Here is a 27,136-nt window from a genome sequence, read left to right as displayed (position 1 = left end):
GTTTCCTGTTATCTACAGGTAAAGAACTATTTTATGATTTTTTTTTCAAAATTTTAGACCCAGTAGTTTCGGAGATAAAGGGGGGGGGGGATGGTCATTTTTTGGCTATTTTCTTAAATAACTTCAAAAAGACATGTTATCAGCAGAAATAGGCGGCAAATTTGTAAAATGTAGGCTGTGACAGACGGACAGGCAGACAGGCGCACGAGTAATCCTATAAGGGTTCCGTTTCTTCCTTTTGAGGTACGGAACCCTAAAAAGGAGAAAAGTAATAAAAAAAACATTTGTTTACAACTAAACATACTTGTCGTAGTCTAGTAAACACGAGACTTTGTTAATTTTATTCGTCTGTGGTCACTGAGGTATTTTAAATGCTTTAAACAATCTGGCCACAAAACTACCTCTACCACATGCCAAGCAATTTAAAACCTAAATCCAATGCAACAGGAGCGTTGACAGATTACTCTTAGTTGGCAGTCTTTTATTGTTGTGGCTTCTTCACACCAGCCAGTTATAAAAAAGCCCGGAAGTTATGCTGCCTCTTTCGTAAGAAATGTTTTTCTAATTTTTATAGTCTGTGGTCGCTGCCTTATTTTACTGCTATGCGGCTCTCGGTCGTTGTTGTGTGTTATTGTTTTTGTTTATAAATGAATAAAGATATGAATTTTAATATTTTTTTAGTTTTGTATGTTGGCTGTTGATATATTATTAATGTCGGCGGCCGATCGTAAGATCATATTGTGAAACGTAAAAACCTTTGACTCGTTCCCTGACTCGACGTAGCCCCGCGTAATTTCTGGACAGCTTGCCCTTCGGGCATCTAAAGCAACCTAACGAACCTATCCTACCTATATGTATATTGGTTTAATGTGACTATCGTCAAATCATTACACAGGAACATTACGATCTGTCTGATCTTACGATCGGCCGCCGACATTAATACAACGATCCTAATTAAAAGTCAAATAAAAAGTAACATTGTTTTGCAACGTATGTATCCGAAATAATCAAGTCTAATCAATTCATCCTTTAACGAATTATCAATTCATCATTATATCAATGTGGGCGGGATTATAAAAAAAAATGAAAAGTTCTAGAATTTGTTGTAAACATGCTATTAAAACAATAAGATGAGTTCTATAAATACAAATCACATTGACATTTTAAAAAAATCAATTCCGCAATCCGCAGTTACGTCAGCGTTAGATTTATGCTCTAACTATTGTTTTTTTTATGTGCATAGATAATGTACATAATTATCACTTTAGTGATGACTTCGGGTCACATGCCACGACTTATTTTCCATCCACCACACCTGGATAGCTAATTTTAGATCTTAAATATATTCAAATAAGGTGCCTTAGATTTTAGATTTAAGCTAGTTATTAATTTCGTTTAGTTGTACCACTGTATATATATTGTATGTAAATAAAAAAAAAGATGCCTAATAGGTAGGCTGGTAGGTAAACATCTATTTATATGCTGATATATTCACAAAGATAAAACTTTTTCTCTATAAATATAGGTAATCCGGTATTTTGTTTTCCGATTGCATAAAGTTATTTAGTTGTTAACCCTATTCCAGGCGATTTATCCACCACATATGTGTCAATTTAATTTCAACCGTTTTAAGGTTCAGTTTAGATTTCGGGCAATATTAACTCGCCCTCAAATTAAATACCTACCAAAGCTTTTGTAATTATATTTGGAGTTTTTAGGAAATCGTTCTAGATTTGTACGAGCTGGAAAATGGATAAACATCTCTAGGTCAAGTTATACTAAAGTGGCTCAGAGATGCAAGGTAAATGCTTTGCGAACTAACAGTTTGCAAGGCGAGCTTCTTTTAAGAGACAAAGCCTGTGTTATACGGAAGAGTTTGACAAAAGAACGTGCGTCAGGTCAGGACCATTATCAATGCATAAAGTGGGCAAATCATAACTATTTCTGGACTATTGTGTAATGCAACTTCTGACGTCGGAAGTTCATATGACGGTCACATGGCAGTTCATATGGCGACCACGTACCGGAAGGCGCAGCGTTGGTAGCCCCCCACAAGATGGACAGATGAACTGGTGAAGGGCGCGGGAGTCCGCTGGATACGGGTGGCGATGGCGCAAGACAGGTCATTGTGGCACTCTTTGGGAGAGGCGAATGTCCGGCAGTGGACGACCTCTGCGCTGGCTGATATAATGATTCTTATTATATCAGCCAGAGGTCGTCCACTGCTGGACATACGCCTCCCCCAAAGAGTGCCACAAGACCTACCTATATACCCCATTTTTTAAAAGATTAGAATTTTTCTAACCGCAAATTTAGTGGTAATTAACTTTTCCTTCCGAAATCCTAGGGTCCCTATTATATGAGGATATTCAATATTGCGGCACGGATAATATACAAACAACACCATAATTCAGTGCATTAGTTTGGGTTTCATTTTAGAGGAAAATAGCTACCAATACTTTTGTTGTTGTTATAAAATTTCTAATCTGAAAAAACGGACTACAAAACCTGACTTGAAATAAATCGGAAGGTTTTCGAACTTACCCATCTACTCGTAATCTCTAAATTTAATGCTATTGAACAAATATTGACTCCATCCAACGGCGGGCAGTTCGTATTGTCGGCGATCCCGAACTTACTGACGGCTTAGAGTCTCTTAGCCTTCGGAGAGACGTTGGCTCTCTTTGCATGTTCTACCGTTTGTATAATGGGGAATGCTCGGAAGAACTTTTTGATTTGGTGCCATCGTCTCGTTTCTATCACCGCATCTCCCGCCAAAGGAGCAAAGTTCATCCCCACTTCTTAGATACATGGCACACCAAGAATAAGCGGGCATCTCGCTCGTTTCTCCCCAGAACGTGCAGAATGTGGAATGACTTGCCTCCTGAGGTATTTCCTTTGCGCTACGACATGGGATTCTTCAAGAAGCGGGTATTTAGGGTTCTCAAGGGTCGGCAACGCTTAAGTGGCTCCTGTGATGTTGCTTATGTCCATGGGCGACGATGACCGCTTCCCATCAGGCGGCTCGTCTGCTCGTTTGCTGACTATTACATAAAAAAATATACATATAATATTGTTTTTTACAAAATAGTCCCGTTCCAAATAGATTAAACATAACAACAACATATAGTCATAATTTGCAGAATCACAATTATAGGACGCGTGGTGAATACTCAACCAGCTGCGGTCGGTTCCCGAGACCTTATCTGACGAAATATAAATAAGGGCACGATTCGGATTTTGAAATAGACATCTATTAGATATCTTTCAGACATCACCAAGATACGATAACGATATGTTTAAGATCTAACCTGTCAAATTTGACATTTGCGCGATTCTGGAGATACTCTTGAACGATTTCCTCAGGATATGACTTAGAGATCCAATTCACATCTAATAGATATCTTACGGTATCTTAACGTAAAAGTGACATTGGTTGCCCGAATTGCGCTGCAAAAGAGAACTAGTTGATATCTTAACTACAACGTATCTAGAATGGATCTAGTACGTGTCGTCTCTTGTAAATATCTTGAAGTTCGAATACGGCAGTAAATATCTATTTGTGGTTTCCTACGACGTGTCTATACTAGCAATGCACGCACGAGAACTTTCCAAAGTTGCGAAACTTTCCACATGAGAAATTCTCGGTAACTTCTGAGAATGTTCTCGAGAACGAGAATTTATTTATTTATCGTAGTTTATACCTTGAATATTCACGACAGTTTAGGTGTAGTCCTTACCCCCAGAAAATTCCGACTTTTGGTCGTCCGCTTCCGGTCAGAAAAATGTATGACGGCCCGGCCAAACGGTCAGACTTAGGTGGGGGGTGCTCGACCAAATGTCATAGAGGGACCCTGGCAGTTTTTGACGCCGCCTTTTTTTTTCAATATGGCCGACTTTTTTTTTTACTTTTTTAATTTTGTCCTAGCGCGCTGAAATTTTGGTCACGGAATCTCGGGGTCCCCTAAATACTTATAAAAAAATTTTTTTTGGAAAATGCTACAATTGCGGGAAAACTGGCCACTTTTATTTTGTATGGCAACTTTTAAACGGTACGTGATAGGTGGGGGGTGCTCGACCAAATGTCATAGAGGGACCCGAGACAAAACAATCTGCATTAAAAAAAAATCAAAATGGCCACCTTTTTTTTTTAAAAAAATTCAAGTTGGTCCGAGCGCGCTGAGATTTGGCATGGTGGGAGATAGAGGCCTCTAGATTCTAATGAAAGAAAAAAAAAATTTGGAAAATATTGTCGAAAGTCGAAATGTTCTCTGATATACAGTGAGAATTTAAGCAACTTATTGGTAAATTTATCACATGAACAAAATAGCTAACTGTAATAGACAATAATATATGCATAATAACATTTAGTTTTAAGTTATGCCTATTTAAACTTTATTTCAAGTATATTCTCTTGTTTAAACAATCATTTCCATGTTGCAGGAATGTTCTGAGAACATTCTCGAGAACGTTTCCGCTTTTTGGGAATGTTCTGCAATTTGTACATAGCTATACCTATTGTAACCGCAGAAATGTGACAATGCATTCCTAGATAGGGCTTTGTTAATATGTTACAATGCTATTTTATGTCATAAGATAGAGTCAGGTTAAGCTAACTCTGCACCGTGTTTGATAACACAGAGTGTGGAAGTGTTATCATAAACGCCAAACTACATAACATTAGCACACTCTGTGCTACCAAACTCTGTTCAGAACTCAGCCTGACTTTAGTAGAGTATTTCCAATATTTCTAAAATTTCTAATGTACCTATTTATTGTACTTATACCACTGTTTGCTCCCAACGTGTACTTGATTTCTTCGGCCATCAAATAGACGTCACAATTGAATTGACTTTTTTCTATTATCTATGGTTAGGTTACTTACGGACATACACACAGACAATGGATACCTATTGTAAATATTCACACAATCACGCTTCCACGCTTACTTGATCATGTAGAGATTGAAGAGGTTATTACTTATCAATTGTTTTTTTTATAACAATACCTATTAAATAAGTACTTAATTCGCGTTATGTTAAGGATAGTGCAGTTTTATTAACACAAAATATATATATTCACATGTTGGAGGAAGGTAATCTACGTGAGACAGCAACTTAAAATTATTAATATAATTAAGTTTTTGTTCTTAAATGTAATCCGTTATGTAGTTCCCAATGTTAACCTACCTAAGCGGCCCACTGATTAACAGTCCGCCGGACGGTATCGGCCTGTCAGTTGTTCGGGACTGTCAAAATTTTGTTCTAACTGACAGGCCGATACCGTCGGGCGGACTGTTAATCAGTGGGCCTCTTTATACAAACACTAAGGGTCGGGTCGGTTGCACCAAACTGTTCGTATCGTTAAAGAGTTCGCTAAATTTTTATGTCATGGAAAGTTACATAGTTGCGCGCCGGGGCGCGCCAGCTGACGTTGATCAGTCTGTCAAATGTGGTCGGTGCAACTGGCCCTAAGGTATAATTATAAAAGAAAAAACACAGACAGTTTATATACTAGAAGGAAGTCGTGGAATATATTGGTTCCCATACATTCCACGACTCTTCTCCAATGCTCTTCTCTTTCCGAACAGACTCTATAATTATATTTTATCACAACAAATCTGATATTTGGCTTCGGAATTCGAGGTAATAAGTGTCACTTAAAACCTGCGTGATGCGTGATTATTGTAGACAATTGTAGCCTAAAATAAATTTCAATTATTGTAAAAACGTTTCTTTTCATGTCAAAAACATAACCAAAATAAACCTACTGTAAAGACAAGTCTTGTAAGCGGGCTACAATACCGTTTAAGCCGACCACTGACTAACAGTTCGCCGGACGATATCGGCCGGTCAGTTGTTCGGAACTGTCAAATTTTTGTTCTAACTGACAGGCCGATACCGTCCGGCGGCCTGTTAGTTAGTGGTCGGCTTTAGAATTGGCATGGATGTAAACAAATTAATCAGTGCGCAGTGCGCGCACGCAGCACGCGCGGACTCGGAAATGTTCCACATGCGTTTGCGTTCACGTACACATACGAGCATGGAATATAAAACACCGATTACCTACTTATTTGCGACGCATCATCTCTATTATAAGATGCAGTGGTATTCTATAAACATCTTATATTACGTACAATACTTGTTATTATCCAATTAAAAGTATTGTAACAATTGTTAGTTGTTTTCTTATTCAATTGTAAGTATTGTAGTGGTTAAGGACGAATCGTGTCACGTTATTCTGAATGAAATAAAAGCACTAAATAATGTGTTTATACCTAAAACCCGTGATTAAGAGCTATAATTAACTCTAATAAGTACAAAAAAGTGATCAACAACACATCGGTTTTGGTATATTTGGTAAACATTGTAGAAATCAGGCGATAATGTAGGTAATGTATAATACTCTGGTTGATGACTTGTATTTGCCTAAAATAACGAAGCCAAATAATAAATGAAAGAAGATATCGGATTATAAAAAATAAACCAATAAAGTATAGTGAACAGAAACCTATTAATTATTAATATTAACTACACACAAAAAATCTAAAAAGCTAAAAAAAGTGATTCCATGTTGCAAAACGTTCGGTCTCAATATCACCTGTCAAGTAGCTATTTAACGATATATAATACCTACCGAACAAAAAAACTTACAAGATAAAAATGATGCAAAGCTTGCGGTCAAAATAAATCATCTTTCATGTAGTGATTAGTCATTGCTACTACTGTTATGAAATGAATCCACGTGGTCTTGTCCTATACTGACACTAATGATATCTAGTGAATAAAAACAAATTAATTTGTTAACGATATACCTACCGAACAAAAAATCTTAAAAACAAAAAAAATATTCCGACTCCGTTAATGATGTGAAAATAAATCATATTTCATGTAGTGATTAGTCATTGCTACTGTTGTGAATTGAACCTACGTGGTCTTGCCCCATCTTGACCTTTGACTATTATAACAAATTAATCATGAACAAAACAACATGACACACATAGTAACCGTGACCAACACAACGCCCTTACATAACAAGAGACCGATTCTATTTAAAATTGTTGATAATGTTTTGATATTATTTTGATACGACCTTGTCACGCGCACCAATAAGAGTTAGATGCCTTAAGAGACTCCTGATTGCATTTCGTGAGGACCAACTACTCGTAGAAGGGTGATCAGCGGTCAATAGACGACGACTTAGAAGAAATGTCACGGAAACATTACAGCCTTGTTTCTTGCACCGGTATCTTTTTTTTAATTTAAGAAAAACTATTCTACCCTCCACTATATACCTAGTATTATAAATATTAATACAGCAGGCTTTTTTATATATCTTAACTTACATACGAGTGGGGTCTGTTATTGAACACAGGTCATTGTATTATATTTCAAGTTACTAATAACCTAACATTATAAGTACAACCGAGCAAACCGGTCCGTGGGCCCACCATAGAATCTTCTCGGGGCTGTGGTTAGGGTTAGAACCTATGACTTTTTTCGACAATCATAAGAGCATTGTTTAATGCCTATATTTAAAAAGAAAGACTCATTTTCACCGTATAAAGTTCGAATCGCCCTTCAAGGTGCAACGGCGCACGCTGTCTCAAAATAGTAAGATGAGTTGAAAACCACAATATATTTTTAAAACAGAATCGGCCTCTAAGTGAACAAATTATTCAGAGTAATATGACAATTATAAATTACAAGATGACCATAGATAGAGCGAGTATGGTCTCAAATTAATCTTTGTGCTCAACACTAAGTTATGAATGTGATGATAAACATCTTGTAGAAGATTTCCACATCTCATTTGTTTTAATTTATCTACGTGCAGTTTATTAAACAAGATTTAATTGTTCATTTGCGTGTGTCTAAATACTCAGGATAAATTTAGAACTTAAAAATACTTTAGGATTTGAATACAACAACTTTAACTGTCAGTCTTTCATCTTGCCCGTTTCTGATACTAAATGATACTAAATATAAGTTAAATCCATATACAGAGTGGAAAGATAAATCGGGCCCTGGAGGGAAACTACCTTAAATCCTTAAGCTGGCTCATTTTACTTAAAGGAGACATTCCTTTATTTTTAAAAAGAAACAAAACTGCATTCAAAATATTTTTCTTTTTTTCTTCAATTTGGCTTGTCTAAAAAAATCTTAAGTACTAAATATTAGATTTTATGGATATTTTGTACGACAGACGAGTGTAAGACCTAACGTTTCTTGGAAAAATGTTATCATTAACATTAATTATTGGTTGTCGCTTATCTATATTAGGTAAAACTTGTAATGATAGATTTAAGTTTTAATTACTAAATAAAAAAAAATTGTATCGACTAGTAGAATAAAATTGCGAGTTTTTATTTTTTGGAATTTTTAGTCGGTTCAAGTCCCGGGCGAGGCAAGCGAGTTTTTAGAAAATCTTTGAATGCAGTTTTGTTTCAATTTAAAAATAAAGGAATGTCTCCTTTAAGTAAAATGAGTCAGCTTAGGGATTTAAGGTAGTTTCCCTCCAGGGCCCGACTTATCTTTCCACCCTGTATTGTACCTTTAGGAAAGGTAGATGTGCTGTATTCTGTAGAGCCCTAAATAAATGAAGTAATAATGGTAAATTTAAGTATTTAAATCAAATATTAAAGCAATATGGTACTACAAAAACATACTTCGATGCTAAGAAACTTATTTTTTGTTTATTTATGTTAATGATCAGTAGGAAAAAGAAATAAACACTTACACTAACAATCTTAACAGTAGGTAGATATTCATTATACTCTACCGAATACGTCTTATTCTAAATTTAAAACCATGTCGAAAACATTATACAATAGAGGTTCACAAGTACAACATTAGAATTAAAATATAATTTAAAATTAATGACATTTTTACAACTTTATAACAAATCACTAAAACTTATAAATAAAAAATTTGCCCTAAGTCATGGTCACTTATTGTACCTAAATATAGTAAGTAGGTAAGTAAGTGAATATCCTTTATTGTCCCATAAAGTTAAAAATAAATACATAAAGCGAAATACAAGCTTAAGACTAGGTAACAACAGGCGGTCTTATCGCTAAAAAGCGATCTCTTCCAGACAACCTTTACACACAATACACAACAATATACAACAGCGATATACATACAGTATAAAAATTAAACAGAATAATTATGCTGTGTTAAGTTATTCTGTTGCTTGGAGGTGGTTTGCTCAGGAATTATGTTTATTAAGTAAGAATTTCTGACGCAGTTTGCATGATAAAGGCTTAAATCATAGCAAGGACTCAGCTCGACTGACTAGGTCATAGCTGTTCTGTTCAATGATAACGATTGTTTTGATTTATAAAGGTTGTTTGCTAATCTTTAACAGTGATACCGTAAAACGGGGTGAGTAGGTTTCGCGGGGAGAGGTGGGTATGAATGGGGAGTGAAGGTTTGAGAGGGGGGTGAGAAGGGATTTTAAGGCTACTGCTACCACAATAATGTATTCTAATTTAAAATGGGGCTATAGTAATACTCATAATAAAAAAAAATCGATTCAACAATCTTCCAAAATTACCTTTCTATGAAAAACCCTCTCACCCCAAATACGAGGTACTACGGGGTGAGGTGGGTTTTCCTCTTTATCGTCAAAGTTATGAAATGGAACTACCCAAAATAAAATACAAACTAAAATACAAACGTCCGAACCACTTATTATATACACCATTCAGTTTTCACATGCATTCAATTTTTACATGTAAAAATAAAATATTATCGAGGTTAGAAAGTCAAATTTCAGCCAACTCACCCCATTTTACGGTACCTACTTATTTACCGACCTGTAATAAATTCCAACGCAGACTGAAAAACCTTTCAAAACTTTGATCATCCCAATATACATGTTTCATATCAGCATTGTTTTAATAAAAGATAACAATGCCATTCATCGTCAGGTAGTCTCTCAAGCAAGTGAATACGGACATTTTAAAACCATACGACTATACAAACAGTTTTGGCACAGCCTGATGAGCCCTGGCAGTGGTGGGTGGTGTGGTGGAGATTAAATAAAAGCTTCAGGATTCTTCAGACATTATTATAATTAAATAAAAGGAAATTAAGAAAACATACGTGCGGCTGAGTGTAGCGGAGTTATTGTAAGAGGGACCACAGACAATCTAGAATACAGAATACAGAATACAGACTTTATTGGTAAATATAAACATAGTTACATTTTACACGTCATTAACTTAAAACTATTGAGTACATTGTGTTTAAATCATTAAATACAAGTAATAAACAAGTAACATTTGTAGGTAGTTAGGTATTAGAACCTGTTTCTCAAACGGTGCTGGGTCAATTACTCACCGGCGCACTCATAAAGTCGGCAATACTATAGTATGCCTGATCTATTAGAAAGGATTTAAGTTTATTTTTGAATATTGCATCGCTAGTCGAGTCTTTGATGACATTACTAGAAAGCTCTTATAAACTAGTATATCATAGACAATGTAGACGGGTGGATAAAATAAAATAAGGAATTACATTCATTGTCACAGCCAACAGCCCTCCGTCGTAAGTCTCGTCGCTCCATTCTATTAACCTTCTATCTTGTCCCCAGAAATACTCCCAGAAGCGCTTCGAACGAAATGTGTCCGATGCACAGAAAACCAGAAGCAAACAGCAGTGAAAGTGATCAAGCGAGTGAAGGCTGAATATCCTGAGGACTGGCAGAAGTTAGCTTCGCGATGGGACCCCACGGGAGACTTCACTAGGTACTTCGAGGAGGTGCTCACCAGGGACCACTTCAACACGATCCCTAGTAAGTAACTGTTAGATATGACTGTGATTCGTCACAGGTCGAGTATCTGTTAGTTTTGCAGCAAAAATAGCTGAGTTGAGACTCCAATTAAATAAGTACTTGGCATTAAAGTAAGGAAACTTATTAACTCCTACGAGGGACAAATGAGAATCAAATAATAATGATTATTGAAATCCTCAGGTAACGAGATCCCTGGATCATCACCGCTGCCGACGCCGCCACCGCCGCCACCACCAACGCAGACCACCACCACCAGACGACCATTCTCCCCACCACCCCCACCAACTCTACCGCCGCTCTCCGTGATACCATCTAACACGCAGACAACTTCCACGCCTCCACGACCGGTCATATTGAACCGGTAAGTTTGTATAACCATTCCAGCTACGCCGCCAAAACAGACAACCAGACGACTATTCTCCCCACCTCCACCAACACTGCCGCCGCTCTCCGTGATACTATCTAACACACAGACGACTCCCACGTCTCCACGACCGGTCATATTGAACCGGTAAGTTTATATAACCATTCCAGCTACGCCGCCAAAACCGACAACCAGACGACTATTCTCCCCACCACCACCAACACTGCCGCCGCTCTCCGTGATACCATCTAACACGCAGACGACTCCCACGCCTCCACGACCGGTCATATTGAACCGGTAAGTTTGTATAACATTTCCAGCTACGCCACCGAACAGAACAAGACGATCATTCTCCCCACCACCCCCACCAAATCTGCCGCCGCTCTCCGTGATACCATCACACGCAGCCGACTTCCGCGCCTCCACTTTCGGTCATATAGAACCGGTAAGTTTGTATAACAGGAATCGGTAAGGAATAAGTAACTACAATTCCAGCTACTCCACCAATGCAGACTAGAATAGATAGAGATAAGCGTGTTTTCTCATTGGGGGTATTCAGTGGTAACCATTAAAAGTGCGTCAGTATGTCATTAGCCAGGGATTAAGAATGTAGCGATTTGCTAAACAGTAATCATCATCCTCCTAGCGCTAGTGTGACGGGGTCCGCTTTCCTACTTTTGTCCATCCCTTTCGCTCTACCAAGTCCAGGAGGACATCGGTTTCCGCTAACCCACAGGCGTTTTAAATCTTTGGCGATGACGTTACGCCACCGCTGCCTTGGCTTTCCCCTCCTGCTGCTCCTGCCGGCGTATTATGGATAGCTTTATCCATCTTTATCCACGTGATAAAATAACTATCACTTTTTAACACCATGGGATAGATAGTGACGGACATCGTTGTATCACGCTGTCACGTAGACAAGAACGACCATCATATCCGTACAGCTTTGCTCCTGCTTGATCCAATCCTAAGCATTTGTAATGGGAAACAACACTCTTATAAAATGTCTGTTTAAACTCCCACATCTCCATCACCCTAACGGGATTTCCATTAGTTCTATAGAGTTGTGGAAGTCTAAAGTTGCTTTAAAATGCGCCGCTATCGCGTCTTCATTCATCGCTTAATAATCTAGAACTTTAAAGCAGAGAGAGCAGTTAGAGAGCATTTTGCAAACATATCAAGAAGTCTTCAAGTACAAAATGTGTAATTCTATAGATCTAATGAGTATATCCCTCGCCAGGCCTTCAAGCCCACCGCCTCCGCCGACGCTGCCGCCTGCATCAGTACCTTCTAGCTCGCAGCCGCCCGTCTCCACTTCGCCAAAGCCTGTCATACTAAATAGGTTAGTCTATTTAGGTTAGGTCTGCCATCTTGTGGCCTGAATCGGAAACATATGTACATTTCTAAAGCAAGTGGTACCATCTACAGTTCTCGTCGGTACGTTTCCTTGTGCATAGTAGGTTCTGCCATCTTGTGGGCTACATCGGAAGCATAAACGACACTTTTACGCCTCGCGCCAAAAATCTGACGGCTCCTTTGCTGTTCATGCACGGGGCCTATGGGCCCAATCCGAACTTTAAGATACGTCAATTAATAGATCTATGAAACGATATGGATTAGATGTGTCAGTATCAAAAGTGGCGTTTTTGTTTGAAGAAACGTCACATTTGACACTGACAAAAATACATATAAGACCTAAAGGAGCCTATCAAGTCGCGCAAGATGTATGGAATCGCGCGCGGGAACGCAACTCATGCTAGCAGGTCTGAGGGCCTACCGCGAACCACGTTCGACGTGCTGTCTCCTGTCACACTTACGTACGAATTTACACGCGCGACAGAGAGGCAACACATCGAACGTGGTTCGCGGTAGGCCCTCAGGTAGGTGGGCCACTGGTAACCGTTAGATGCGTTACATTCTGATTATGACAAAACGTCTTCAAAAAGTTTTAAATATCAAATAAAATGTCAACAAGTTTAAAAGTGGAATTTTTCACATGTCCGATAATACCCGACAACATAACAGACACCTTCAATCATAAATCACCATAAATTAGAAAAAAACAATCGCGACTGATTAGAATAGTAATAAAACTTAGCTTGCGTCAAGCTCTTCATAATTTGTTATGCAGAATCTTTAAACTGGTTTATCGCGGCGACTCGTCTGCCTAAACTATTGATATGATAACTAAGGTGATGAAACTTACTGCGCAAATTCCCAACTAAGTTTTCTCGAGGATAGTAAAATTCAGTGGCTCTAGTGAAAAGGCCTCGCATTTTTATTACTTTTATTGGAGACAATTCATGTTATTTTTAAATATTATGAAAAATGAAAATGACATGTTATTAAAATTTAAATAATAAGCTATAAAGCAAATTCGGGAAATAGCGTATTTTCTGTGGACAATATGAAAGATAACGATTTGGGTACTTAATTATACCGCCTTAAAAAGTAGAAGGTATAAACATGCCTACATAAGGGTCTGGCAAGAAAATTAGGCTTTAAGGTCCAATTATTTCGCGGTGCCCATAGGAAAGTCACATAAACTCACACTGGTTATGCTAAAAAAGTTTTTGACCCATGCGTCGTTATTTATTATTTTTAGCATTCAAAAAAAGGTAAACAATCTTGGCGTGTCTTTTTATCGAAAATAACTCTAGAAAAATAAGTCACGACAAATATGTAACAATTATGAATCATATACGATTATTTATAATTTTCATAAGTAATACATAGTTACTGATTTTTAAAAGCGTTTTTCAATTAAAAGACACGTCAAGATTGCTTACCTTCTTCCTTATGCTAAAAACGAACATTTTTTTTATTACAAGTTACGTAACTTCGAATAGAACATAAATCTGGATTACATTATAAAACTAGTACTGACATAGGAAAGAATGCAGCCTTAATGTAATACGAGATTATGCTGAAGAATGTGGAAGATTAAATGGATATCATTGTTTACGCAATGGTTTTACTTCATTTACTCGTACTACAGTCAGCACCACAAGTTGCTAAGCGGGCGAGGCGTTCAAAATACCTTGACACGCTCTTATTCCCATAACAATAAAGTCGCGTCAAGATCATTTTGAACACCTCGCCCGCTTAGCAACTTCTGCTGCTGTACGTTAAGTGTTTTAAAGTGACAAAAAGCAATAGTGTGTCAAAGTCGTTTTAACCATTACTAATCATTAGGAGCCAGTTTATGTGTCTTGCAGCATAGTTAGGTCATTAGACACAATTACGCGAATCAAATATACGAGTATTTCTAATTGCTATTCGTTAAACACGTGTTTACGATTTGACCGGAATTTAGACACGCGAATACTTTGTTGTTACGCGCTCCTTTCATAATGACTTAATAACCGAAGAACAACGAAAATTCAATAGGTATTTATTGGTAGTCCAGCAGAATGACTCTTTAAAAAGTTCTTAAAATTGAAGCAGGTCTGAAAGGAGCTGATTTTGAGCTCAGGTGCAAGGGCACTCTGTGAGGATGTGCAAGGGCGTCTCCTCTGCCTCCATACAGAGTCTGTACCGCCCCATCCCATGTCACGTTTCCCCATAGTGTGCATGTGCTTATTTTTGTATACTTATTTTATATATTATAATAAAAAATATACCTAAGTCAAACCCGTTTGGATTGAAACGGGTTATTTTTTAGGTGTAGACACCTGTGTACATTTCAAATTATTATTAATAGATCCAAACTTTATATTCGCTGCGGGAGAATTTTAATTGTATTTGATTTTGTTTTTATAGAATATTTTATTATCAAAATTATTGAGCTGCGTTAAATTTTAATTGCTTTAGCCAATTTGATGAAAAGCAAATCGTTGCGGTGTATTAAAATTTATAGCGACGTTATAAATTGTTATACTCGTAAAATAGCTTTTTAGGGTTCCGTACCCAAAGGGTAAAACGGGACCCTATTACTAAGACTTCGCTGTCCGTCCGTCCGTCCGTCCGTCCGTCTGTCACCAGGCTGTATCTCACGAACCGTGATAGCTAGACAGTTGAAATTTTCACAGATGATGTATTTCTGTTGCCGCTATAACAACAAATACTAAAAACAGAATAAAATAAAGATTTAAATGGGGCTCCCATACAACAAACGTGATTTTTGACCAAAGTTAAGCAACGTCGGGAGGGGTCAGTACTTGGATGGGTGACCGTTTTTTTTTGCTTTTTTTTGTTTTTTTTTTTTGCTTTATGGTACGGAACCCTTCGTGCGCGAGTCAGACTCGCATTTGCCCGGTTTTTTTATAGAATGTACGTCGTACATGCACTCATGCGGATGTGGGAAATTTTGAAGCATTTTTTTTTTATTATTATTAATATTATCATTTTGTTATTTCAATTTATTCAATTCGGCTCGCAGATGTGTTACCATTGATGCCAGTAACTATTAGGTAGGAAGTAGGTACATTAACTAACAAACGAGATATGGGGTGGTTGGTGTTGGTACACGCGTGTGTAGGTACGTTGAAATATTTTGCATGACTCGACATTCTTCTAATAAACCTATCTCACTCATACTGACCCCACTATATCGTTTTATAATGAGAGCATAACGTGGATTTTATGGCGGCGGTCAGGTTCATGTGACTCTTAACCGAACTATAGAGTCACCTTGAACTTAAGTCTACCTTAACTTATTTATTCGTAATTAAATGAAGGTTTAGATTACAAAGTTTCTTACAAGAAGAGTTAATAACATGCCTGTAAAAACTCTCATTAACGACACTTCAGCAGAACAACAATTATTCGAAATCATTATTTGAAAAGCGTTTGAAAAATTCAAAAAACAAACAATGGCGAAGCTAATCTCATACAGATTCATCATTAAGATGAGGATGCAGGCATAGTGGAGTAATTGAGCTAATATAGCAGCTTTCCCACAGTGAAGATACTCAGTTATGAGTACAATGATGTTAATTGTTTCTTGTTTCTCAATAAAAAATACCTGTGATTACTTGATTAGAGTCATTAGCAAGTTGGTGACAAGCTGTGGCCAGTATGAACATTTTTATAGCGTACTTATAACTGTTGAAACTACGATTGAATTATTTACCGTCTCAGTAAACTGCAAACCGAAAAAAACTTAAATTTATTTATTGAATCAAGTTATATATAACATTACAGCTTGCGCCAAAGCGTTACATAGATTCATAACTTAAAATTACTTATTTTCTAATTTAAAACTAACTTACATCTACGAATATCTGTCTTGCATCCTTTCAAGCACTCCCTTCCATTCAGATATCAGCCTCCCTGTCCCAGTCGCAAACAAATCACTCTCAGGCAGTGCCGCGAGTAAGGAGTTGGCGAGCGCAGTTGCGCGCAGTACGGGGGAGTGTACGCGCAGACGAGTGCGCGAGTGCATTACGGCCAATATGGGCGGGCGCCTCCGTCTACTACAGTACGCGTCAGGTGCAGAAAGTTTAAGAAACTTTTCTAAGAGGCCAAGGCTATCTATTTTACACCTCAAAACCTTAACTATAAAGCATGCCAGTCCTAGATTTCTGCGCAGCTCTAGTGAGTCATAGCCTAAGTGTCCCTGCAGAAATCTAGTCGGGTACATGAAGGGGTAATATGTATGTATTTTCTTATACAGGTTGCGAAGGAATTTCTTTTGGACTTGTTCGAGTGCCAGGATATACTTCTTTTCGTGTGGACTCCACACTACAGCGTTTGTCTCGAGTATGCTTCTTACGAGTGCCGTATATAGCGCTCGCGTAGCATCTACAGTGAGCGAGACAGCATTGCGTAGTACGAAGCCCAACCTTTGAAACGCCTTGCGGGTGACATCCTGTATGTGTGGCCGGAATGTGAGCCGCGAGTCGAATATTACTCCGAGGTCACGAACTTCTTCGACGCGGGCCATTGTGCTCCCTGCCATGCGGTAGTAATGGCAGAGAGGCAAGGAAGAAAGAGAATAGGTCATTACCTCACATTTTGCAATGTTAAATAATAGCCTGTTTCCCAAACTCCATTCATAGACCGCGTCGATGTCCTCCTGAAGGTTTTCACAGTCACTAGCGGATTTAACTGCCATGATCAGCTTCACGTCGTCTGCAAATAACAGTACCGTAGATTTTCGAATAACTTCAGGTAAGTCATTTATCAAAATCAGGAAAAGCAATGGCCCTAAGTTTGATCCCTGACTTATACCTGAGCGTGTTGTGTACGTCTCGGAAAGATAGGGGCCATACTTAACAAATTGTTTTCTGTCCTTAAGGTAACAAGAAAACAAGCGCAATAGGCGGGGGGTGAATCCCATCTTTCCCAGCTTAAGTAGCATTACGTCGTTGTCCACCCTGTCGAATGCCTTCTGGAAATCGAGATAGACGATGTCAACCTGACAGTGATCGTCCATCTTACTAGAGAGAAGGTCCACCAGTTCCATCAGATTGGTGGCCACAGATCTCTTAGGTAGAAAAGCATGCTGTTGGCTAGCGATATATGGCAAGCACTGTGGTAGAAGGTAATCATGGAGAACCATCTCAAACACCTTGGCAAGGGCAGACAGTATGGCAATGGGCCGATAGTTTTCCACGTTCAACTTGGAACCTTTCTTAGGGATCGGGGTGACACGGGATATTTTCCATGTATCTGGATACTCGCCACTGTTCAGTATCAAGTTGAAAATGTATGTGATCACATCAATCAGGAGATCAATGCAACCTTTAATTATGAATGCCGGAATTGCATCCGGACCTGCAGATGTACCTGGCTTCAGTCGCTTAACTGCGCGCCTGATAGAGTCAGCAGTGATTGTTCTTATATCCACAAGTTGTGAACTGGCCAAGGTATTTGAGCTGGCCTGCCTTGGGTCGAGTTTCGGAGTATCTGGAAGGAAAACCGATTGGAAGTGCGCAGCGAATGCATCGGCTGCACCAGCTCCCTGATATTCCTTACCATCTCGAGTGACTACTGGCTCAGTTCCCCCATGACTCCGTAGGGTATTAACATATTGCCAGAAATGGGAGGGATTGGTGGATAAGGCGCGGGACGCGTTAGAAGTATAGGCGTCATAGGCTACTTTAATGTCTTGTTTGATTTTTGATCTTAATGTCTTAAATTGGTCTCGGACACATTCGTTTTTAGTTCGCTTCCATTCTCTATGGAGGCGGGCTTTAAGCTCGATGTCAAGAATAATGGTAAATGGTAAATGAAAGTTTGACTTCTTAAAAAAATACATATATTAATATTTAATTATCATGACACTAACATAACTGCTTTTAGCCACTTTGATAGTAGAGCGATTAGCGGATCTTATTATAGGCATTTCAAAATCCAGGGGTGTCACAAACGCGTTGCCGGTCTTTTAAAAACCATTGGGTACCGTATAACCGTAGTAACTTAAAAAATATAATTGGCAAGGAAAACGCATTAAAATTAAGCGAATAACCTCGCCTACACAGTACCATGTTACCTTCATCCTGACTCGAAGTCTCGAAAGCAATGTCAACGAAAAACAATTCTACAAATTACTAATTTACTATGTAGTTATATCCTCGTCAACCGCCGTCGGAACGAACAGTCAATTTTTAAAGGTTGTCGTATAACTGCTCCAAAGCTTAAGCATATTTATTTATTGTAAGGTAACAAATTAACCTATTACTTCAGCAGACTAGTTTTATCTTAGATTTAGGCCAAGCGCTCACCACGACTTTTTGTCGCGCGATAATTTAGTCGCAGAAATGTAACGTATGTGTTTATATGGCAGTGCGCGCAGATGCGACAAAAAAATCGCAGCGATTTTAAAATTGTGATTTGTCACATTTTTCCGCGACTGCTCGCGACGCGATTGTCGCAAAGTGAATTGCAGCATACGGAGTTGTATGGCCCCGCGCGCACTGCGATAATAAAATCGCACCCCGGACCTCAGTCGGCATTTCGCTCTCCAAGCGTCAACATATCGGAACCTGCTTCTCCAATGGAGTTACAAGATGAGACGCTAAGATGTTGACCGTTTAATTATAGAAATAGAAGGAGATCACCTTTGTGGTATAAATACTCAAAGTCATACAGCGATTGCATATTGTTTCACGACAAGCGACTGGTACGAAATCCAAGTCGAGAATGAACAAATCGTCGACTTTTCATCGCAGTGCGCGCAGTGAATTTTCTGCGATAAATTACAGCGCGATTCTAAAATCGTGTCGCAAAAATAAAAATCGTGGTGCGCGCTTAGCCTTACAGCCTGGTAAAAAGAGTATTAATTAAAAAGTGGCAACACTGTAGTATTAATTCAATTCAATTCAATTCCACCACCACCACATGCCAATAAGATACAAAAATAAAAACACACACAGACACCTAAAACGAATTAAACCTAAACTACACTGACGTCAATTAATTTAAAGAAAAAATAGTACACAATATTAATACCAACAAAATAATTATATAATCAATGTCCATAAAATTCATTAACACTCTTAATTTCTACTCTTTTTGCCAGGCTGTACGATAGACTATACTTACATTACAGCATAGAGGTAGGTATGTTTTGTCCCTCACGAAGGCACGCGTATACCACTTCTATAGGATGCTACCTTCTATGACTTACAGGGATTTTGCATAGAGAGTCAATTCCCATTTTTCATTCAAGGCATTACTGTCACTTAAACGGTTAAAAATTTAGATTTTGAAGCATAATGTCTTAAATCATGAATAAATGATGTATAAAATAGTTCATAAATCAAGTACCATGTATGTATGTATCACAGTTATTTTTCGTATGTGGATATGGAGTGCATTTTACCCTAAAGTAATGTCCAGCGGCTTGTCACCATGCCTGTCACGCTTTAACAAGCATGTAAGTGCGATAGTGACGGGCATAGTGACAGGCGATAAAAATGGTGTACTTTCGTTTGGGCCAAATACGTTTTGCCAAATTTCACTTCCCAACAAACTTATCGCAATAGTTTCATTTCCCAAAGGAACCAAAGTTACACTTCGCATATAATTTATTTGGTCAAATTATCATTTGGCATGATCTTACTTTGTCAAATGTTATTAGGACAAAAACTTATTTAGCAAACGTTTTTTATTGTCTAATATTATATTCCAAAAAGATGTTTGGTCAAAATTGTCACTTCGCAAATTTGACATAGAGGCATCTCTATTTAAAGTACTTTTTGTTATGTTAATATAGGTACATTAAATTCTACGTAATTTGGGTGGGTTGGGTTAGGTTTGAACTGCGATCCTCACAAAACGGAACCGCTATCAGAAAAGTGGGTTAGGTTAGGTTAGAACTGTGACCCTCACAGAATCGAAATGCTATTAGCAAAATTGGGTTAGGTTAGGTTAGAACTGCGGTCCTTACAGAAACGAAATATGTACTAGAAAAAGGTCATCGAAGTGGATTAATTAATTTAATAGAATAACGAGATGTAAAAAAATTGGTTTAATTATTGGCGGTTATTTACTATTTTTGGGTTACAATGATTACTTTGGTGTTATTTGCTTTAATAGAATAGCAAGATGTAACAAATTTGGTTATCATTTTACATTTAAATGGAGTTTTAATTTTAGTGATCATTTACTACATATTTTTGGCACTAAGAATGTTTTTTTTGACGTTACATTTTACTATGTATATGTAATGATCAGTTAAATACCAAACAAATAAAATTCTGCAGCCTCCTCTCTATTGGTATGTAAATTGTATGCCATGCAATATTTTGGGACATGTAAGTTATGCTTAATGATACATTTGACTAAATAATATTTGGTAAAATGAAATTTGTCCAAGTAATTATTTGCTAAACAATAACTTGCCAAAAAAGACTATTTCTAACTGAAAATTTGCGATAAGTTGTTTTGCCAAACATTTTTTTGGGAAATGATAATTTGGGAAACATAGTTTGGGATGTGATACTTTGGGAAACGTTTTTGGCCCATTCGTTAGTAAACCGATAAAAATGGAACCATCATGTTGCGCCCGCAGGACAAGATAAAATAATCTGATACCAGTTTGAGAACCTGTTTTGATGAAGTTAGGTCCACTAGAATACCTACCTAAAATTTGTTTCTCATAATTCCAGGTTCGGCGATGACGGCGAGCTGATGGTGAATGGTCAGCCAGCGCCAGCGCCGGCGCCGACCACCCGTCCGACCACCGTGCGCCCGGTCTACACCACCAGGTAAATGTCACTGTCAATCATTAACGACAACACTCAGTTCATATTCGGTAAAAATAAATGGTTTCCGAGAAGTCAAAACTCAAGAAAACTAACCTAAACCTAAACCTAAACTGTAGTAACCGCACAGTAACACGCTTAGGCCCACTTGCACCATCCCACTAACCCGGGGTTAAGAAGTTAAACCTATTAACCTAATGTCAAATTGTGCTGGTAAGCCTGGTAACTCCAGGTTTAACCGGTTATCGCCGGGTTAGTAGAATGGTGCAAGTGGGCCTTACTGAACTGACTGGTCATTGCATTAAAATGAAGGTATGCTTCTTCTTCTCTCTGTCGTATCGCTCTTGACAGAGCGGTCGTGGTCACGTTGAGGCGTCCGCATCGATAGTAGAATAGAGGTGGACACAGCTCTTCGCACGATCTCCCGCCATCTCTCCCTGTTGGCAGACTGGCACAGTCAGACAACGCGGTTTCCCACTGCGGATTTTATTTGGTCAGTCCAGCGCATAGGTGATCTGGTTCCCTCCACTCTTCCTTGCACACCCACCACTGAACAGCTGCCAAGCGCCCGAATTTATTAATAATGATAGTATGGCACACTAACTAGAGGGATTTCGTTGCTCTATAAATTGCAAACCTATTTCTGTAGCTAGATCTCCGTCTATTACGACTATGTATTTGAAAACATTATTTCACATGTGCGTAACCTAAAGCCCGATTTAGACGATGCGTGAACTCGCATGCGAGTTTCATACCATTGCGGGTTTTGATTGGTCGGTTGAATTGGACCTAATCTACAGTCCGCAATGTAACTAAAATCGCATACGATTTCACGCGCTGTCTAAATCGGCCCTAATGCAACGCAACACAGTTTTCGCCAACTATGCAACATTGCAGTAAATACAGGGTTACTTAAAAAAAAAAACCAAGGAGGCGTGAGAATTCGCTTCCATACTTAATGTATGCATGATACATGGCAACTCGGATGCAATTATAATGTCGTTTGATAGTCCTACTAGAGTTTAAAATATGTGCCAGTCCATTTTTTGCCTTAGCACATTACATTAAGGTGCTTGTTTGATATTTTTCATGTCGACGGCATGGTGTAGTGTGCAAGGATAATAGGCGTGCAATTGTAAGCTGTGAAGTAATCGTTTGAGATTTATAATTCAAGTCAACTACTTACCTAGGCACTACATATTTTCAAGCATTAAGGACTTACAAGTTTTTTTTTATCTCGCTGTTAGTGGTATACTGGTATAAACCTCTATAGATCGTTAACCAATGTAATTAGTTTTACGTCCGTAATGATTGTTAATGACTTGATTGAGGGACAATTGATTTATATCAATTATGTATATCGATAATAAAATTAATACTTAGTTCTAGCAAAATAAGAATAGATAGCATAGAGGGGTCCTGTCATAGTAAATGTTGTCGTCACTGTAAATTTACTGCCATCTAAGTATCGACACACGACTATAACTCAAAATAAATACATATAAAATTATCAAAAAATGAATATATCATTTATCCATATAAATGATTTTTATTATTTTTATATCATTTTGACCCATGTTTATTCACTGATATCTATGTGTTAAAATTGTTAAATATGAAACGGTGTCGTTACGCCATCTAGCCGAGCATAGGCTAAAGGTGTATGCGCCATCTATCCGAGAATGGCTTTTTCTTGATTTCCGAGGCACGTTTTTTTGCTTAGACTTTATTCATCTTATACATTAAATACTCTTATTCAAGTTACATACGAGTATATGTCTTTCGTTCTAGCAAATCTTACCACCACAGACCCCCTGGAATTTTTGTCACTCCACATCATTTGTAAACTGTAACACAAGTTTTTTTTTTTATGACATATGATTATTCCCGCTATCCACCAAAGATTTAAATACGATAAGGAAAACATTACACTAGTAAAATCTAAGTATATTTGTTTTTGTTGAGCATCGTTTTCTCTTCTGGGTTTAACCATCATTTAATTTATTTATTTATGTAAAAATTGTAACCAGTTATCATTATATTCCACGATAAGTAACGCCAGAATGCTTATGGCATTTATGTTACTTATCTGTTATACAGATTTTTAGAAGGAAATAGGGCAGAATAATTAAAACAGATTACCTATCAATGAAACATAAATGACATCAATGGTAAAACCATTTTCAAAAATCACTTAAATTTTGAATCGTCTTACCTACACTAGTAGGAGTAGAAGGTACCTACCTACTCACTTTGTTGAGTATTGTACGTGACACTTATTCACCTATACGTAGTTCGTTTATTTAAATACCATTATAAAGAACCCCACAAAAGCATAGGCTTGATTCACACGGGGTTAATTTATCCCGTATACGGGATTTTTTGTATTTTATACGGAATAGTGACAGTCAGTATGGGAACTTTTAAAATCGTTCACACGGCTACTTCATTAGTACTTCATATTATCAGGTACCTACTGTATTCGGTGTAGTAATAATGAAATGATCTCAAGCAGTTTTATTTAATTATTACCAACTCACGATTTAAAACCACATGCTTTAAAAAAATATAAAAGTTCTTGGACAATAGAAATCTTAATAAAACTGGTTTATTTAGAATTACATATATGGTCTTTCCTACTTACCTATGGTTGTTCACTATCTTCTTCTTCTTTATTAGGGGCTCTATAAGGCTCCAAAGCCTATGTATCACTGCGACCATTCCTGATCTATTGTGATCGCCACCTAAAACAACTCTCGATCCAGACCTGCAACTTCAAACAGCTGCAGTATCCTTTTGGTCTCGAGAGACTTTACCTCCTCCGGGCGCAATATGTGTCCGCCCAAGATTAGGTTACTTGTTCACTATACTCGCAGCACTAACTTTACATTCCATTTCAGACCCACACAAACGTACTGGGCTGGCGCAGCGTCCGACGTCGTCCCAACACGCTTCAACCTGCGGCCCACCAAGGACATCATGCCGCCCTACACCACGGCCATCACCCTCATCGACCAGATCGGCTACAAGATCATCAGGACGACGGAGTTGGTCACGGATATCTTAAGGAATACGGTCAGGGCGGTCGTGGGACGGTAAATCGTTCGAACGGTGACGCGCTGAGGTAACGTCAGTGTAGTGTTGAAACTGCGAGAGGTATCCTATTTTTAGGACGATAATTTAATATTGAGTCAATCATGTCGCTCCCCAAGTTTTTTGGAACATAATCAATTAATCTGAACTTATCGGAGCTTGATATTTTCTAATAGATGTATGTGCCTACTCGTAACTATTATTTTGAGGATTCTGGGTCGTTATTTCATTCAAATGTTCTAAAAATAGGGTATTACGAGGAAAATTATGTCTTAGGAGGTATTATATCTTCATGCCTACTATTGATTAGGATATTAAGGGCCAGTTGCACCAACCACATTTGACAGACTGATCAACGTCAACCGGCGCTCCCCGGCGCTTTACTATGAAACTTTCCATACATACAAATTTTGCGAACTCTTTAACGATACGAACAGTTTGGTGCAACCGACCCTATGACTCTGGATTTCAAAATGGATTCAAGATTTTAATAACAAAACTTCCGTGAGACACAGACATATTAAATATATTATTATATTGTATTATTAAAATACGTGAGTGACCCGTTCTTAATATATTTAATAGGATTCAAGATTTATTCAGCATTCAGCGGACATATGATTTACCCGCATATCAGCATTTTAGAACTTTCGTTTCAATGGACCTTTTAGATAGGGTAAACGTTCTAGTGCTTGACATGCTAATGACACCTTGTTGTCACCTCTATTGACAATGACTTAAGTTTCAAGATGACCTTTACCTTATGTTATGTATGTCTTTCAGCGCCGCACTGACTTTGATATTGAAAGGTATTGCGTTGCCGGTAACTTTTTGTTAAGATGGTGCCAGTGGTTCTCAATTTGCTCAATACTTCGTAAATGTGCGTAAAATAGTCTAGATATAAATTAGGCGTTGAAACTCTTGCCATTAAACGTCTTAATTTCTCCATTTATTGAATCTGCCGGCTTATTAGCCAAGGTGACAATCGCTATCGCTTCGACAACGAAACGCTTTGTGTCTCTCTATCACTCTTTCAAATTAGTGCGACAGTGACAATTGCGTTTCGATCACTAAGTACGGAGCGTTAGCGATTGGCATGTCGTCTACGGGGCCCTGATTAGTTTAGCTGCAAGAGAATTGGTTAATAGGTCCTATGGATTTTGTTTTTTATTTAGACCTTCGTTTTTATCAACCTTAATGTTTCGTCATTTAGTTTCTATAGTTTGTATCAAATAAAGACAATTGCACGCAATTTCGTCTGCACGTAATTATTCGCGAAATAGTTTAGCAGAAAATAACGTAATAAAATAACCACCGATATCCTATATAAAACGCCCTAAATTAAGGGTAAGAGTAATTTCTAATGTATTTTATTGGTGAAATCTTAAATGATCTTCTTAGGTACATTGATAATAATTATTCCTTGCATCTCTGCCACAAAGGCGCAGTTACACAGGAGTTCACAAGTTGACCTTAACATTAATCCTGTCCAAAAAAATGTTTGTTGATATCTAAGTGATAACAATACAAGACGGTGGCTTGCATTTATAAGTACCGGTATAAATCCGGTATAAATCCGGTATAAGTAAGATGTATCATGGCGAACACATAGAAATAACATCATGGCGATTCAGCATTTTTCGTATAGTTCGTATAACTGCGCCTTCACGACCTGTCTTCTCCAAACTCCATGACATTTACAGTCTGCCAACTAGGAACAAAACCTTTATGACATACGGCACGATTCGGGAAATGAATTAGAGATTAACTAGACACGATATACTAAAGATATATTATCTTTACTATTTCATATCTATTAGTGAGTATCTAATTAATTTCCCGAATCGAGCCGATAGTCAATTTAATTATAAGTTCGATACATGTTTTCCCATGTTCACATTCTCATTGTAATTGTTTAATTATTTATGTTTAGAAAGATTGACATATTTTATACTATAAATGTTGTTTAAGTTTCTTTCGCGTTAAGATAAAAAAAAGTGTAAACCTTTATAGATTTTTCGTTGATAAAGTTTTAGGCATTAACGGCCTTGGATGGCAGCTAACCTCTTGGGCCTTCTATTTTATTTATTTTTTTCGCCTTGTCAGAAAGACACGACAAAACATTTGCCTGTTTATTTTGCGCAGGAGCACTCACATAAGGTAAACGTACTAGTGCTCGACATTCTAATGCCCAATATATAGATGACACCTTGCTATCACCTCTATTGACAAGACTTAAGTTTCAAATGACATGTACTGGGACCGCGTCGAGCACCAGTACGTTTGCCTTAAACCATACTATGATTGGCGAGCATTTTTTAAATAAGTATAGATATCTCATTTGCCTGCCGTCTTTTGATGTGACTAGATTTAAGATTTTGTAATATGTAGGTACTTAGATTTAAGTTTTTTTATTATAATTTAATTATAGTCGAACAGTGACTCAATTAAATATTTTCATAAAATTGATGTTGTTTTTTTAATAGCTTAGGTACGCCACAGTACGTAGCGCAACTACTATTATATTTATTTAATTATATATTATGTAATTGAAAGGTCTTCAAATAGTAATCGTGTCAATACATGTTACCCATATCGGGTGTGGCAATGACAGATGGTTATAAAAAAAGTAATTATACGCTTAGGTAGAGTTAGACCAAGAAAAGTCTGCAGCGATTTTGATAGCCCACGTAGTGCAAGTGTTATTTTTACAACTTTAAAATAA

The 27,136-nt window shown here is 37.7% G+C and overlaps 1 protein-coding gene across 1 annotated transcript in view; it reads left to right on the top strand.

Moving 5' to 3' along the window:
• LOC134672087 (mucin-2-like) overlaps positions 1 to 26,876 on the top strand; it is a 38,539-nt gene extending 11,663 nt beyond the window's left edge. Inside the window, exons 2-6 of the mRNA XM_063529994.1 lie at positions 10,600 to 10,800; positions 10,981 to 11,161; positions 12,405 to 12,506; positions 21,223 to 21,321; positions 24,219 to 26,876. Of these exons, the coding sequence (XP_063386064.1) occupies positions 10,600 to 10,800; positions 10,981 to 11,161; positions 12,405 to 12,506; positions 21,223 to 21,321; positions 24,219 to 24,417 (782 nt within the window). The 3' untranslated portion in view covers positions 24,418 to 26,876. The remainder of the gene's footprint in view (positions 1 to 10,599; positions 10,801 to 10,980; positions 11,162 to 12,404; positions 12,507 to 21,222; positions 21,322 to 24,218) is intronic.
• Positions 26,877 to 27,136: the final 260 nt, after the last annotated feature.

This window comes from Cydia fagiglandana, chromosome 16 (genome assembly GCF_963556715.1).
Source record: "Cydia fagiglandana chromosome 16, ilCydFagi1.1, whole genome shotgun sequence".
In the NCBI taxonomy this organism is placed as follows: Eukaryota; Metazoa; Arthropoda; class Insecta; order Lepidoptera; family Tortricidae; genus Cydia; species Cydia fagiglandana.
This window is presented reverse-complemented; position numbering and strand designations above follow the sequence as displayed.